At 42.9% G+C, this 16101-nt stretch overlaps 1 protein-coding gene across 2 annotated transcripts; it reads left to right on the top strand.

Annotated features, from left to right (window-relative positions):
- The first annotated feature begins 858 nt into the window (after positions 1–858).
- PROK2 (prokineticin 2) lies at positions 859–15081 on the top strand. Of its 2 annotated transcripts, XM_081820784.1 has the most exons (4): positions 859–1037; positions 4392–4517; positions 12062–12124; positions 13442–15081. In XM_081820784.1, the coding sequence occupies exons 1-4, from the start codon at positions 942–944 to the stop codon at positions 13544–13546; spliced, it is 390 nt and encodes a 129-aa protein (XP_081676910.1). In that variant the 5' UTR covers positions 859–941; the 3' UTR covers positions 13547–15081. The 2 variants fall into 2 exon arrangements, with proteins under 2 accessions (XP_081676910.1, XP_006739930.1); XM_006739867.3 differs by lacking the exon at positions 12062–12124.
- The last annotated feature ends 1020 nt before the right edge of the window (positions 15082–16101 follow it).

Genomic DNA, 16101 nt, shown 5'->3' with positions numbered 1-16101 from the left:
TCCCCTTGGCATCATCCTGAACTGCTCTGCCTGAAGCTGGCGCGGTGTTACAGAAGGGAGGAAAGGCATGTGGGGAAAATCAGAGAGGAGAGGGTCGGGAACAGATGTGAGCATAAAGGGAAAGCATTAGAAATGAAAGAAAGAAATTGGACTCCCACAGCTGGAAGGACAAACCCCACCATGTCGTCAGGGATGTGGGATTAGGGGTGATTTTGCTTGCCCTTTGTTCTTCTTTCCTGTCTTCCACGTTTCCTGGTTTATTTGTTTGATGTGTGTCTTTTCTGTTCGGTTATTGGACCATGAGGCCAGACCCCAGTGGCCAGTACCTGGCACGCAGCAGGCGCCCTGCGAAGACCTGCTGAACAAATGAACGGCTTCGGAGGCTCCTGTCCCTCCCCTCCCCGCTCCCCCGGGGTGTCTAACCGCCCGGCACGTAGTAGGCGCTCCCTAAACATCTGCACGGCAAATGAGCTGCAAGTTTTCGGCGCCCAGCACGTGGAGCTTTGGAAACCAGGACAGTGAACGAGCGTGTCTCAAACCACAAAGCGGCTGGGGCGCGTGCGAGAGGCGGCGGCGGGCGGAGGCGGGAGGCGAGGCGCGGGCCGGGAGCGGGGCGCCCCGCGGGGGGCGCTGCCTGCGTGGCGCCCGGGGCGGGGGCGCGGGGAGCCGCGCGCCGGCACGTGCTCGTCCCGGGGCCGCCGGGCCGGGGTGGGCGAGCGTGTGCCCGCGTGGGGCGTGGGGTGTGTGCCCGCGCCGTGCCCCCCGCGCGTGCTGCCGGGCGGGCGCCGGCGTGAGTCACGGCGGGGCTCGGCTTTATAACGGCCGGGAGGCTCGCGCCAGCCGCCCGCCAGCCCGCCCTCCCGCCGCTCCACGCTCCAGCGAGCGCGCCCCGGCCCCGCGCCCCCAACGGCCCCCAACCGCCGCGCAGTCCCGAGGGCGCCATGAGGGGCCCGCGCTGCGCCCCGCTGCTGCTCCTGCTGCTGCTGCCGCCGCTGCTGCTCACGCCCCCCACCGGGGACGCCGCAGTCATCACCGGGGTAAGCGGCCTCCGGCGCACCTGTCCGCCCGGGATGCGCGCCCGCGCTGCGCCCCGGGGGCTCGGGCGCGGGTGGGTGGGTAGCGGCTCGGGGAGGGTCGCCCTGGGCGGGGACACCTGCCCCAGTCGCCCTTTGGCGCTCTGGGAGAGGTGCCCTGCTCCAAAAGCAGCGGACGGCCCGGGACCCTGGGCGCGCCGTGGAAGAAAAAGTGACCGAAGTGTCACCGGCCTCCTTTATCACCAGCTTTTCACCCTTGCTTGCCTCTTAGACCCCTGCAAGCTCTCTCCTCGAGTTTGGTCTGTTTTTCTGTTAAGCTGAAAGAAGTTTGCTTTCAGAGTCTTCGCTAGCACTTTTTCGAGGCGTTCCAACCTCGAACCTTAAAATTTGGGACACCTTTTCTGAAATGCACAGGGGCAAGACGAATATCCCCCAATCCTGAGACTTAATCCTCTGGTCAAGGAGTTTGCTCCCCTTGGACCCTCCGCAGAAACCCCTTGAAATAACTTGGTCCGAGGCCCTGTGTGCCTTTTGAAAGCAGTGTGGGCGCTTCCTTCTGGTTTCCAGGGCTTTTTTTTTCTTTCTTCAGCTTCTTGAGGTTTTCCTTTTAAAAGTTTTCCATTTCCAGTTCCTGATAAAACACCTCCAGTGCTCGAGCATAATTATGGTGTAGGTTACAATGTAGATGTTTGTTTCAACTTAGAGAAGTTGTCCTCATCATTTTTGAAAGTAGGAACTGAGTCCGTTCTCTCCTACTCCCACCAACAATTTTGTGTGTGTGGATCTGAAGGATAAGTTTACAGTAGTCTACTTTACATCAACAGTGCAAAATCCCTACCATTTCCTGGTTGCTCATCTGCTTTACTCTTTTATCTTTTTTTTAAGTCTTAATTTATTTTACACCTCCATTAAATTACTTCAATTATCTAAGGCACACTATGGGATTTTAAATAAGACTTATATGTTTGAACTGATGATACATAATGAAATACTGAAATTTGAGGGAATTCTATCCTTGTCTTGAGAAAACAAAGCTCCATAGTCTCTCAAGTTAGTTCGTAGGTTTATAGCATCTTGAAAGCCCTTGTACAATAACAGTATTTGGTTATATCCAATAGGTATTATAAGCATTGTGGTATTTATAAAATAGAGGTTTTTTCAAAGTGTCTTTGAATAGCTTTGTCAGTCAGTGTGGTTGGAAAAAAAAAAAAACTTTTTACAGGTCTTTCTAATATATGAGTTGGAACATGATTGGGTTTTTTTCCCCCCTCTTCCCCTGCTGGCTCATTTTAAATTTCTCCTAATCCTCTGAGCCCAGAATTCTTTTGCAATATAAGTATCTTTTTGTTCCATTCACAGGACAACACTATTTGAATAGATCTGCAATGGGTTAAGGATGAAGGGCATTAGGAAACAGCGGTCTAATTAAAAATATATAAGCCTATGCGTTTTTTGTAAATATTTCCAATAAGTGATGCTTTTTGTTACAAAAATGAAATTTTATCATATGGGATGTTTATCTGTTGGAGAGGCTTAGAGTGGACTTCTCTATGCTGTTTTAACTCAGTATTACCAAAAGAGAATTTTTAAAAATTTCTCTAAGCAATGTAGCAATAAAGAAATGTAGTTATGTTTTCATGACAGGAACCATCTGGAGCCAAATGAAAAACTTGGTAACTTATTGTCTTCAGGATGTTAAACATCCAAGTGATTAATTGAATTTTTGGAAGATTTTGGCTGGATTTTGATTGTCTTTTAAAAAGGGTTAGTAGGGCTTCAGAATTCGAGGTCTTGAGCATCTGTTGACAGAAAATACTGCCTGAAACCTCCACCTTTTATATATATTTGGTAATAGGTGTAGTTATTTTGAAACTGATTTATGTTCCACATAGATTTGTTAAAATCATATTGGAAAAGATCATGTACTGAACCTCTCATTTATGAAATGTCATGGCCGTGTATACATGATTTCTGGCATACAGCTAAAAATTGAAAAATGGAAATGTTTGGATGTTTTCCTCTGAATGTCCTAATGCCCCAAGGTGAATATTGTATTTTTTCAAATTGTATGTTTTTGTCCATATAGTTGTTTTAAATAGACTGGGAAAAAAACTCTAATGAGGGAAATAAACCAACCCTAAAGCAGGATGGTTGGTAATTTTTACCAAAAAAGCAGTGAATAAGGGTGTGCCCATATATTTATGTTTTGAGAACTTGTGGCTAGCCCCAAAACTTTGAAGAGAAAAACGTGGAAGGAGTGTTTTAGTTGTTTCCAATAAATGTAAAAAATTTAAATTTTTGTCTAAATTATAGACTTTTTAGTTTCTTACATATATAGTACAGCATGTTTTTACCTCATCGCTAGCAAAACAGATTATTACACACCATTCAAACAATGCATCCTATTTTTTGTTAGTCCTAGGAAGGAACAATTGTTCTTCAGATCTATTTTTATGCAAATAAATTTAGACTGCATTATTTATTGCTATTTAGATAGAGTATGAAAACTCCTCCATAGTTGATTCTTTAATTATTTGTATTTACAATTTTTATATTGGGAACAGATGCCTTGAGTAATCATTGTTGATAATTGCATCTGTCATTTGCATTTCTAAATCTGATTAATCTTAAAGAATAGTTCCACCGATTTTGTAATGTACACATGTGCATACCCTAAGCCAATAATTTCCTTTTTGCAGGTTACTCACCCGAAAAAAAAAAAAGTAACCTAAGACAAAAGTCTTGGTTTGTCCATTCCCAACCTATGAAATTTCTTTCTTTAAAGAGGAAATGTGAAAATCAAGTCAGTGGTTTGAGAAACATCAAGTCTCATGAACCAAAATGCAAATATTTGAAAGGGAAAATGAGCACTTTTAAAATTTACATCAGTGCCTTTATGGGTCTGGAGCATTTCATGCCAGATCTAGAGACCATTTAAATCCCTTTTTAAAATTGGGCCCAATGTATTCTGCTGTTAATAGTCATAAAATCTTGTGATTCAATTTATGTAGTTCCTAATGGCCATGTATGGTAAAGACTAATGCAGACTCGTTTTTCAAATTCAAGGCCAATTCAGCCACAAAACACTAGAAAAAGAGGTGATTTTCTGTGTGTGTTTAAGATTTTCATAATGTGTGGGCCATTCTTTAGACCATTTTTTTTAAACTAGGAAAATCTGTTCAGATTTTATGGTAAATATGTGCAAGCAAATGAAGATTACAGTTCTTTTTTATATGTATGATTATTAAAATCCTAGCGGTTGGAGATGTAAAGAGCATTTTTACTGCTAATTTTAGATTTCCTTAGCCCAAGTCTTTTCCGCCATCTATATTTATCTGTTTATTTGTTACATTTCAGGCCTGCGACAAGGACCCCCAGTGTGGTGGAGGCATGTGCTGTGCTGTTAGTATCTGGGTTAAGAGCATAAGGATTTGCACACCTATGGGCAAAGTGGGAGACAGCTGCCATCCGCTGACTCGTAAAGTTAGTATATATATTTGTATTCATGGTGGTTCTCTTATGTTGTGGTAACTCAACTCCAAGCAAGGCCTGTATGACAGGAAACCCAGGCTAATGTGCTTCAAATTATAAGTTAGAGAAGATGACAATGGAAAACTACCTCCTCCCCCCTCTCCCCTACCAGTTTAAAGAACTGGGTCCTCTACCATCCTTATTCTAGTGAATCATTTTCATATCCTTGCTCTCATGACATTAGAAACATTTCAGAAAAATAATTTCAAACACATGAATTTGCCTAAAAATGATTTAGGACAAAAATATATGTGTGTAGTACGGTGTATACTTCTTTGCAGCAATCAGAGTATGGAAGTTCTTGAAAAGACTTTTAATATCAGACCCACTGATAAGGCAGAAGTAAATAACTTTGTGTTTTGTTTCTTGCACAAGATCATCAATGATACAGTTATCCTTGTATCTTAATTTAAAAGTCCTTTATTTTCACTTAATCTACACAATACACTGTTCATAACCGTAGAGGTTAATGATATTTAATTTTCCAACTTATTCGGTTATCTAACAGCTCAGTGTCCCTAAACAACACTTTTGAACAGTTTTGGCAAGAAGTGGCATGACCTTGGGCGCCTGGGTGGCTCAGTTGGTTAAGCGACTGCCTTCGGCTCAGGTCATGATCCTGGAGTCCCGGGATCGAGTCCCACATCGGGCTCCCTGCTCGGCAGGGAGTCTGCTTCTCCCTCTGACCCTCCCCCCTCTCATGTACTCTCTCTCATTCTCACTCTCTCAAATAAATAAATAAAATCTTAAAAAAAAAAAAAAAAGAAGTGGCATGACCTTATGTTGGCAGGATTGGATGGAGCTTTTGAGGTTGTGTGGCAGACACTTCTGTCTGCAAGGGCCAGTCAGCGACATGACTTCAGGAAGGCGGGGTGGGTTAGAGGCAGGAGGGAGCAGAAAAGTGTGTGGAGCTTGGAGAGTCTTGGCCCTTCTGAATCAAAACTTAAAATGATGGGATCTCCGTAAGATGCCCCAGGGACCCAGGTGGCAGTGCCTTGCCCCCTTAGCGCCACCTACTGGTTTTACCCAGCAGCAAAGGGAAGCCCCGGGCCATAGAAGGGCGCGTCCCAGGCCAGGTGGCTCGTTGGAGGCAGAGCTCAGTCTGTCTGCGGCATTCTCTCCCATTTAAAATAGATGGAATGTTTTCCAAGTAATCTACCTTCTGGACTCTGCCTTTTGCCTTTTTTTTTCCCCCCACATGTGGTTTAGGGTTGAAAGCTGTAGTAAAGCCCAGCATCTTCCCTGTCCTCGACAGTTGCAGATGACAGTTAGCTGTTTTGACTTTTCTGCGAGCCAAGGTAATGAAATAAATGGGCTTATGTTCAGCTCTGTGAGCTGTCATAGGGACTCCTCTTGCTTGGGTGGCTCTGAAGACTGAGTTTGGCTTCCCTGTGGTTTCCTTGAGAAATAACTTTTGTACATTTGAGCCAGTGTCCTTGAAAAGGTTGCTCTTAACCTTTTCTTTTAAGAACAGTGTTGTTTTTGTGCAGTGTTAGCATACCCTTACACACCCCACATATACCAGAATTGTGCAGCCTGACACGTTCTGTGCAGCTGTTCGTTGTCATCACAGCAAAGCGCAGTTGCCCCTTGGCGAGGGCGGGGACATCTCAGACCGCCTGTACTAAATGTTGGTTATGAGTTTCTCATTTCACGCAACAAACCCGTGAAGCACATTGGTTTCCAGCACCTTCTGCGTACAACCACAGTAAGCCTCAGAGGGACTCGGTGACTGGCTGAGGTCACCAGGTGAGAGGGCGCGCAGCAGCCTGGGACGTCACGTCTGTGTGACGCTCCGTTGGTTGTGTGGTGTTAATCACCATACTCTTCTGCCACCGTGAAAGTGGGTTCGTCTGCTCGGGTTAACCAAAACTGGTTTGTGTGGGATGAGAGAGAGAACGGCCCCTCCTGGGAATATGTCACATCCTGTAGTTCTGATGAGTTTTCCAAATCTGAGGTATTTCAATAAGAGAGCCAAATTCTCTTTCCCCGGGTGCCTGGATAACTTCCAGTTCAGGTGTATGTAGTGTAAGGTCATTTCTGAGAGTGAACAGAATCATTCTTCTCCCAGAATCCCAGATACATCTCTACGTGTTTGTTTTTAATCACAGTTGTAATAATGAAGTCTTTGATAATAAGTTATGGTTTTCATAGTAGAAGTAAGTGTTAAAAGAACTAAAGAACTAAAAAAAAAAAAATAAAGGTTTTATGTCAGATCTTAACTTTCCCCCCAATTCAGATGCCCACTTGAAAAGTGTTTCTAGAACTCAGTTTTACAACTTCTCCTACTGGATACTTTTCTGTCTTGAAAATACATTTTCCTATGTCAATTCTATTTTTAAAGTAGGTCCCGGAGTTGTTACTTATTCTGGGTGAAATTAACTTATCCTGGTAAAAATCTAGTTACTTCCAGATTATCTCTCTACTATATTCTATTCAAAACAATTTGAGGGAAAAAATTTTTTGTAAATGCATCCTGGTGAATGTAATGTACAGTATTCAACTTCAAACTACAGTTTAATGGCTCATCAGTAAATGGTAAAAGTCTAGACACTGCATTGAAAATTCTATTTTAATATGATGTGTTCTTTCCTTTTTCTTCCTTTTTTTTTTTTTTTTAAAGGGGGCATTAACTGGTTGTGGTTACAGGGATTGGTGTTTTAAAAACACAAGACTATGAATAAGTGAAGACTACACCTGTTTAAATTTTAAACTTTCCATTCTGGCTTGACTTAGTCATAACCACAAATGTCTGTTTATTTTGATAAAGTGAGTAATATTTGATGAATGAAATTGCAAACTACAGGTAGGAATTGATGTCACAGATTGCTATTTTATTTCAGATACATCAACTAATTTGTGGAGTTTACAGTGACTGCTACGCTCTAATTTTAGAATTGTACAGTTTTTAACTTTACATTTGATAATTGAAAAGTAGAATAAAAGATCAGTTTACCTAAGAACAGGATGTGTGTTTTCCAAACACATTTTTAGTCAAATAAAAGTTTAAAATGTATTCATTTTTAACAATTTTTTAACAGTTAGGGATGAATTACTGAATCGTATATCTATAAGGAATATTTTGCTGTTTAAAAAACCCCACTATTTTAGTATTTCTATTAATACCTACACTTTCCAGAATTTACAAAGATCAGCCATTTCCATCCCATTCTGATTGCTTCTTGGCTTTGGAAGTTTATAATTATGTAGTTAATACTTTTATTGCTTATCATTTTATTTTTGTTTTCAATTTAAACAACTGTGTTTCCTCCCCCAAAATTGTTTTTGCTTCACTTTTTATGTTAACATTTTTAGTATCAGTTTTACTTTTTGTTTTCTGGTGGGGTTTTTTTTTTTTTAGCTACATTTTAAAACTTGACCAATACATTTTCCTTTTCTGAAAAAAAAATTAAAATTAAAACCTGGGACTTGTCTGTGTTTAAAAAAAAGGGATAATTTAAAAAATTATTCGCAGTTTCTGTTTTAGAACCAACCTATGAAACTATGTAAACATACTTTCAGGATAGAGTATAACTTTAAAAAATATTAACTAAAATATGACTAATATAACTTCAGAATTTAGTGGAAGATGGGTGGATGAAAGCCTAATATGTTAATTTCCTCATCTTTCCTATCACAGAGGTCAAGAGCCGCTGTCTACATTTTCTCTCTCAGGACAGCATCCTCGCTGTGAATACAAGTTCGTTGTCAGAGAGACTCAGGGGACATAAATATACTTTAGTCTAATACAGAGTTTCTCAGCCAGGGCTCTGTTGACAGTATGGGGCTGATAGCTCTCTGTGGTGAGGACCATCCTATGCATCACAGGATGTTTAGCAGCATCCCTGGCCTCTACCCACGAGATGCCCTTAGTCTCCCTGTCTCGGTTGTGACAACCAGCCATGTCCCCAGACTATGACAGATGTATCCCCTGTGATGGTTTGGGGGATGGACCTTGCCCTGGTTGAGCGCCACTGGCTGAACGCTACACTTACTTCCCCTCCCAGGACACAGTGTAGGAGATAAAGCAGCACCATTGCATTGGGAGCTCAGCAGCTACCCAAACACACAACATGGCTTGCCCTATCTTCCACACGGGGCACTTGTAGCTGCCCCAAATGAGAGCTAAAGTGTGGGGGGTGGGTCCCCTTGACTCACAGAAGCCCACCCTTATTTCTTGCAAATATTTGGCACCCCTCTAGACCCAGAGGCTCAGGCCTGCATGCCAACAGCTTCCCCAACCCAACTCAAGTTCCATACAAGCCACGAGGCTGACCCCCCCCATTCCCTGTTTTCCTTTACTCTTTCCAAGGACACAGAGCAGTGGGAGGCCAGATCCCATGTTAACCCTCTCTAGCCATAAGAAGATAAATCATTGCGGGCGCCTGGGTGGCTCAGTTGGTTGAGCGACTGCCTTCGGCTCAGGTCATGATCCTAGAGTCCCTGGATCGAGTCCCACATCGGGCTCCCTGCTCGGCGGGGAGTCTGCTTCTCCCTCTGACCCTCTCATGCTCTATCTCATTCTCTGTCTCAAATAAATAAATAAAATCTTTAAAAAAAAAAAAAAAAGAAGATAAATCATTGCATTATTTAGGGTTGTATGAATATACACTTATTCCAAAAAAAATCTGAAGAAACATTTTAAGACTTGACCAAATTAAAATACATTGGCGATCTTCCTAATTAATTAAAGCTGGGAACTGTGAGAGGGAGACAGGAACTGTGAGACTTTTAGTTTCTATTTTATGTGCTATTATGCTATTTGAAATTTTTTGAACCGTGTGCTTTTATTGACAAAAGTTATGGTAACAAAACTGGCTTTCTTCAAAATAAAATTGTCATTTTTTTATTGAGGTAAAATTGGTATATAAATTATGTAAGTGTCAGGTATACAACATTATAATTTGACATCTGTCTGAACTACAAAGTGATGACCATCACTATTCCTTTGACCCCCTTCACTCCTCTTGCCACCCCAAACCCCCTTCCCACATGAGACTGGTGCTTTTTATGTGACATGCCCAGGGTTTTCTTCGTGTATCCTTCTTTACCTTTCTTTCTTTAGCAAAAGTGACTGTTTTGAGAGGAATTACAAACGATACCTGTGTTTTGTATCAGCGCTGTTTTCTTTTTAAAAGTGCCACAAATGGATAAGAATTGTACCTTGTGGAAAGTGCTACAGGTCCTACCTTGGTTACTTCTAGAATCTGCTTTTTGGAATTCCGGGCTTTTGGAAGTGTTGGATTGAGTTGATTCTAAAATAAACCATCAAGTTGGGACTGAATGGTTAGCTCCTGGGCTCTATTTGTGCCTCTGAAGATGCATCTTCTGTATATTTTCTCATGTCTCTGGCCATTAGACACCTATTAACTTTGTCGCACAATATGTGTAGAGCTAGGGGGCGCCTGTGTGACTCAGTCTGTTAAATGTCTGCCTTCGGTTCAGGTCATGATCCCAGGGTCCTGGGATGGAGCCCTGAGTCAGGCTTCCTGCTCAGTGGGGAGCCTGCTTCTCCCTCTCACTCTTCCTCCCCCCATCCCCCTGCTTGTGCTCTCTCTCTTCCACTATCTCTGTTGCTATCTCTGTCCCTCTCCCGAATAAATAAATAAAATCTTTAAAAAACAAAATATGTGTAGAGCTAGAAATGAAGGGGGGCACTGGAGAAATTGCCAAGTATCTACTAAGTGTATCACATCGGAAATGGTGTTCTTTGTGATTAGGGGCTCACAGATGGAAGGAGAGGAGGAAAACTGCTATGAGCGGGTACAGATAAAAAAGCCTTGGCAGGGGGAGAAACAGACTGGATCTTGAAAAAGGGGAGTGGGCTTGAGAAGAATAAGAAAAGAGCATGCAGGTAGAAAGATCCCTGCAGGACCGTGTAATCATGATGTTAAGGTTGTTGGGACAGATCTGAGCTGAGGCTGGTACTGCCTTGGCACCCTCCATAAGAAAAAGGATAATTCACAATATTTTTGAAGGATTCACAGAAACCTATGACCTTGTGAGCACATTGCCAGGGCCCCACCTAGGCCCCGGAGGGAACTATACACAGGAAGACCTTCTGCGTCTTTGGCTTCACGAAAGTCCATCTCTGTGAGTTCGGTGGCATGAGTCACTTGGGGCCTGCTCAGTGCCGGGCAGTGGTGTGCAGAGTAAGGAGAAGCCACAGGACCTGGGAAGGCCACCCCTCTGCCTTCAGGCGGAGCACTTCTGCGGGGGGGGGGGGGGTAGGGGGGTGGGAGGGGGCATTGGCAGGAGACAGAGCAAAATCTGGAAGAAAGCGGGACTGGGTTTGATTATGACAGGTTCCCTTTTAGCTGGGTGACTGCAGTTAGCCGTGTTACTTCACCTCGAGAGGAAGCCACTTAGCTTGTGTCAAAATAAGGCAAAAATCTGGCATACAGGTTTGGTGTGATGTTCATGCGCCATGCCTTATGAAGCCTGGGCATGGCAGGCCACCGCTCTTATTTTTCTTTGCTCCTGTCTTCAAGGCATTAAGAAGGCACATGACAGGCCAGAGAGCACCCATGGTGTCTTGATGCACACGTCACAAGACTGCAAGCACCACGAGGGCACTTCTTCACAGCTTTAACTATCCTGCTGCGTATCTGTCTTCCGTCATTAAAACTCACGCTGCATGATGGGCCCAGGCCTTTCCTGTTTCATTCTTCACTGTCTCTGTAGCATGTAACATAAGGCCTGATATGTCGGTGACAGTAAAGATCTGCTGAATGAGCGAATAAAGGAAACATGCTTGGTGTTGTCCGTGTATAACAGTCTGACATGTCCATTATAGTTACAGTTCGCTTAGCTCAGGCTCCTTTACCCTGGATATCGCAGCTTCTGTTTGTTTTTCGGAACAGAGGCTGCGATATCCAGCTGGCACATTGGGCCTGAGAGTTCTTATTGTTGGGGGTTATCCTGCACATTGGAGGCTGCCTAGCCGCACCCCTGGCCTCCACCCCCTACTCACGCTCCTCCCCCCAAGCTGTGACAAACAAAATGTCTCTGGATATTGCTGGATGTCCCCTCGGGGGCAGAGCCACCCCCAGCTGGGGACCACCGGCCCATGCAGTAGTTTCAGGCGTGGCCAGATGAAGCTCGCAAAGCCTCAGGGCCAGAGGAGGTCCTACAGGTCAAGGGTTAGAACTCCTCCTGCTGTCCGCTTGTGATGGTCCAAGCCAGGCAGCTGTACCCGCCTCCTCTGACATGTTCTCGGTGCCAGCAAACGAGCTGGCCATCCGCGTGCCGCCCTTTGACACACACGGTGACAGAACCATTCTGTTGAATGAGCACAAGTCTGCGCGGAGCTGACGGCCGGGCACCTGCGGGCAGGCACTGTCATTAGAACCTTGACAATAAGGCCCTGGCCCTTGGCAAAAGGCAGAGGAACCTGGGGTGGCTCGGCCTGTTCACCCGGGTGTCAGTGCCCACCTGCTACTTCCCTGTCTTCCTTTTGTATTTATTGACCTCAGTCATTTCCCTGGCCCTTCCAGAACCATTTTGGAAATGGAAGGCAGGAAAGAAGAAAGAGGAAGAGAAGGAAAAGGAAGAAGGAGGTAAGAAGAACACGAGCATGGTACCCACTGAAAGATAATGCCCAGCGTAGTGGGCCCCGGCCACTTTGGGACTACCATACAGATGGGTCTGTCCTCTTAGTTCAATCCCCAAATAAGGTTAGAATGGTTCTGTCACTGTCTGCAGACGGTTTTTTTTTTTTTTTTTTTAATGTACAGAGAAATTATTTAGAAGACATCTGGAAGATGCATCTCAGACTTTCTCATTAGGACAGATAACTGATATGGGGCGGCCTGTTTTGGTGGCAGAGAATAGGAAGGGAATACACTAGAATGATAGCGAGCAAAGCATCTGAGTTGAGAAACAGACAGGATGCATTTTTCTGCCCTGTGTAAACTGTATAGGATCCCAGAGGCATGAGTCTCTAATAGCTTGCCTCTCTCACAGTACCCTGGGCCAGAGTAATTTGCCATCCCATTTCATTGACTATCAGTCGCCTCCAGGCCTGGGGTTAAACTTTCTCCCTATAACTTGCCAAGGAGGTGGATTCTTAAGAGGGCACCATTCCCAGGGGAGAGGGAATGAGTTTTGTTCTTTGCCTCTGGAACGTGTATGTATTTTGAGGGACTCCCTGAAAGGCCCACCATGCCAGTTGCTGGTTGACCCTCCTCAACCCAGCTTCATTGGTGGCGTGGGCAAGACTTAGAAATACCACTTGGATGACTCTTGGAATGAAGCCAACCTTTCTCTGCTGGCTCTCCCTAGGCCAGGGTTTAGTTTGTTCCTTTTCTGTGACTCAAGCTTGCCTCCTTCCCTAATTTCCCTTTTGTTCCTCCCCTACCCACACTTCCTAGAATTTTGACCCCTTCTGCCATCTGTATGCAAACGTGTGAGTTTATATATTGCTCGCCATCAGTGACTTCATATTTTCTCATTATCATTGCGGTCACACCCTTAATGTCATGGCCCCCTTAAGGAGCTTCATTAGTAGGATGCTATAAAAAGAATTAAAATGAAGAAGTAAAAGGCAGTGTAGCTTGGTGGTCAAAAGCTATGTCTCTCTGGCCCAGCTGCCAGCCAAGCTTCAAGTTCTGGGTCTGTGAGCTTGGGCAAGTTGCTAATCTCTCTGTGTCTCGGTCTCTCACCTGTAAAATGGGTATAATGAAAGCATTTGTCATGTTCACAGAGCGGTTATGGGATGAAGAAGGATAATAAAGTGCCGAGTGTATTGCTTGATGAAGAGTTAACACTCAATATAACACTAGCTGTTCTTATTCAAAGACATTTCTCAAGAATAGTTTTTTGTTTTTGTTTTTTAACATTTCCTGCTCTGACTCAGTTTTCTTCTTTTATCTTAGGTTCCATTTTTTGGGCGGAGAATGCATCACACATGTCCATGTATGCCGGGCTTAGCCTGTTTACGGACTTCATTTAATCGATTTATTTGTTTAGCCCGAAAGTAATCACTTGAGAGTAGAAACTTTAAATGTGAACAGCCACATGATGTCTGTAAAGTCTATTTACTTGTGATTGTGCCAAACAAATAATATGCCAGAAAGAAATGCTGTTGCTTTCTCAACTATCCAAGTAACATTTCTATCTTTGATGTTTTAAATGACTTTTTTTTTTTAATTGAAAGAGGATTTTAATTTTGGATACGAATGTAAAGTGCAGGGCATTATGGAACCGGTTCTCATTTCCCTGTTTGTGTTTTGGTTTGGCTTGGCTCTTTTAATGCCAATAACTCACCCATTTTCACAAAAATGAGGAGAATAAGAATTTGATATTTTGTCACAGAAACGTTTTTTTCTCAAACCCCCTCCCCCCAGCCCTGCCTACCACACACACACACACACACACACACACACACACACACACACGCACACACCCCCTCAGGTCTCTTTTCTCTCCTCAAAGAATTTTAAGGCTCTCACTTTATTTTTCACCATTTCCCTCACCAGTCCTTTTGCATTTTAAAGTGGGGGGCGGGGTTGTCCCATCTCCTCTAATTTGCTGGCAGAATCACTGTTGAGAATCAAGTTTTTTGCCTGATACTTAAAGAGTGAAGGGTGTGTAGTTGAACTAGACACTCCAGACTTCTCCTAGACGGCGTAGAGGTTGGGGTGCTTCCAGACTTTCACGGAACCTGTGCCTTCACGTTGGCTGTGGGACAGGTGTCAGTGAGTCCAGAGGGAATGGAAAGCCAATTTGGTCCTTATTTCTAGATTTGGGTTGGTTTAAAAACAAAACAAAACAAAACAAAAACAAAACAAAACACTTCCCCAATACAACATTACATTTATTTCTTTTTATGAAGTTTATTTTTTTTTAAGTCTCACAGTTAGAGATGGTCCAGAAAATGTCACTTGAAGAGGAAGTATTGACTTTATTCTGGCATAACCCCTGTTACCATTTTAAAATCGGTATTAAGTTGTAATTTAAACTTCATTTGTAACCAGAAGTTCTCTTATAATGGGTTACCTGACATCTGCCATGTGTACCTATAACAATATTGCTGTGTAAAGATTCTGTATCAGAATAATGACAGTATTGTATATCATTTGATTTATTTTAATATTATATCCTTATTTTTGTCACAGTTGTCAGTTTTTATTACAAGCAGATTTCTATTAGCTCACATTCTAAAACGGGCAAAGACCCCAGCGTTGGTCAGATAGCACTCACAGGATGTGCTTGTGTTCACTTTACATACAGGAAAATTCTGTTTGCATGAATTTTAAGGTCATACAAAAAACAATGTGTAAATCAGTGAGGTTTTGGAACATGAAGGAAGATTGTGACGTGCAAAACTGGCTGTAATCAGGAATGGACTCCTGGGATGTCAATGTATTGATTCAGCAAATCATGATCCAGTGTTCATAATGAGTGGTTAGGCAGGAGGCTAAGTGCTAGCCGAACGGTGATGAGAAACCTTGAAAAACCCCTCCAAATATTGTAAATGGAATCAACGTCGCAAATAAACAACTTATGAAATGTGTTTAACTGACTAAACTTGACCATGGCAACCCACTAACCTTGCAAAAAAAAAAAAAAAGAAAGAAAAATTTGTCCATTTTGTAGTTAGTTATTCAGCCAAGGCTTACAGTTGCACGTTGTATATAACTTTACCCTAGGGGCTAACATGTCCTGTAAATGTATGGGATTTTGCTGTACTCATTACCATACCTGGGCATAGAAGTATTATTTTTGGTTCAATTTCATTTGTGTGCAAAAAGCATTCCTCAGTGAGTCTGTTGGAAAAAAACATCGACTTCAGCAAGTGGAATTATGGGTAAAGAAATGCACCGCACAGTTTTGCTAAATGTCGCTTTCATATAATGGTTGAGACACCCTTTTTCAAAAGTTGTAAACACTTGATTGTGTCAATCATCCATTTTCCCCCAAGTTAAAAAACATTGAACAAACTTTTATAAAATTTTAGTTTTACATATACCAACTCAATTAAAAAAAAAAATCACTACAAAGAGGTAGACTGTAGTCTAGAGAAGGAAGGTAGAGTGTGTGTGGGAAACTCAGAACCGTGTCTCCTGACTTGCTCACTGTCATTCAAAGAAAAACAGAACTTTATCATTTGGTACCTCTCCCCTGGGTTATTATTTTTATTGGGGAATAACTCCTTTTTAGTGTACAGCTTTATTTGGTCAGTGTTTTTTGTTTGTTTTTTTTTTAGCTTGTCACCAAAGTTAGCACTTTTCAAATAATTGTGTCAAAAAACTTATAATCATGTTCCATGGAGATTCTTTAAGATAATTGTATGCAAAGCACACAAAGTCTTGCACTATAAAGACTGTGGTACTGTTTCTTCCCATCCCCAGGATGCTCTCTCACTGAAGTTGGCCAGACTTCATAGGCCAGAATGTCTGCAAGGTAAGGCAAAGTGAGAATTTACACAAGAAGAAGTTAAAGTCAGCAACCTACTTTGATGTAAATATTGGGAATGGATTCTATCCATTCTAAGAGAGAAATAGATCTCAGGCCAGCACCTACTGGCCAAACT

The sequence above is a fragment of the Leptonychotes weddellii genome, chromosome 1, assembly GCF_054177405.1.
Source record: "Leptonychotes weddellii isolate Sample4059 chromosome 1, ASM5417740v2, whole genome shotgun sequence".
NCBI lineage: Eukaryota > Metazoa > Chordata > Mammalia > Carnivora > Phocidae > Leptonychotes > Leptonychotes weddellii.
Note: the sequence above shows the minus strand (reverse complement) of the source record. Positions and strands in the feature narration are given on the sequence as shown.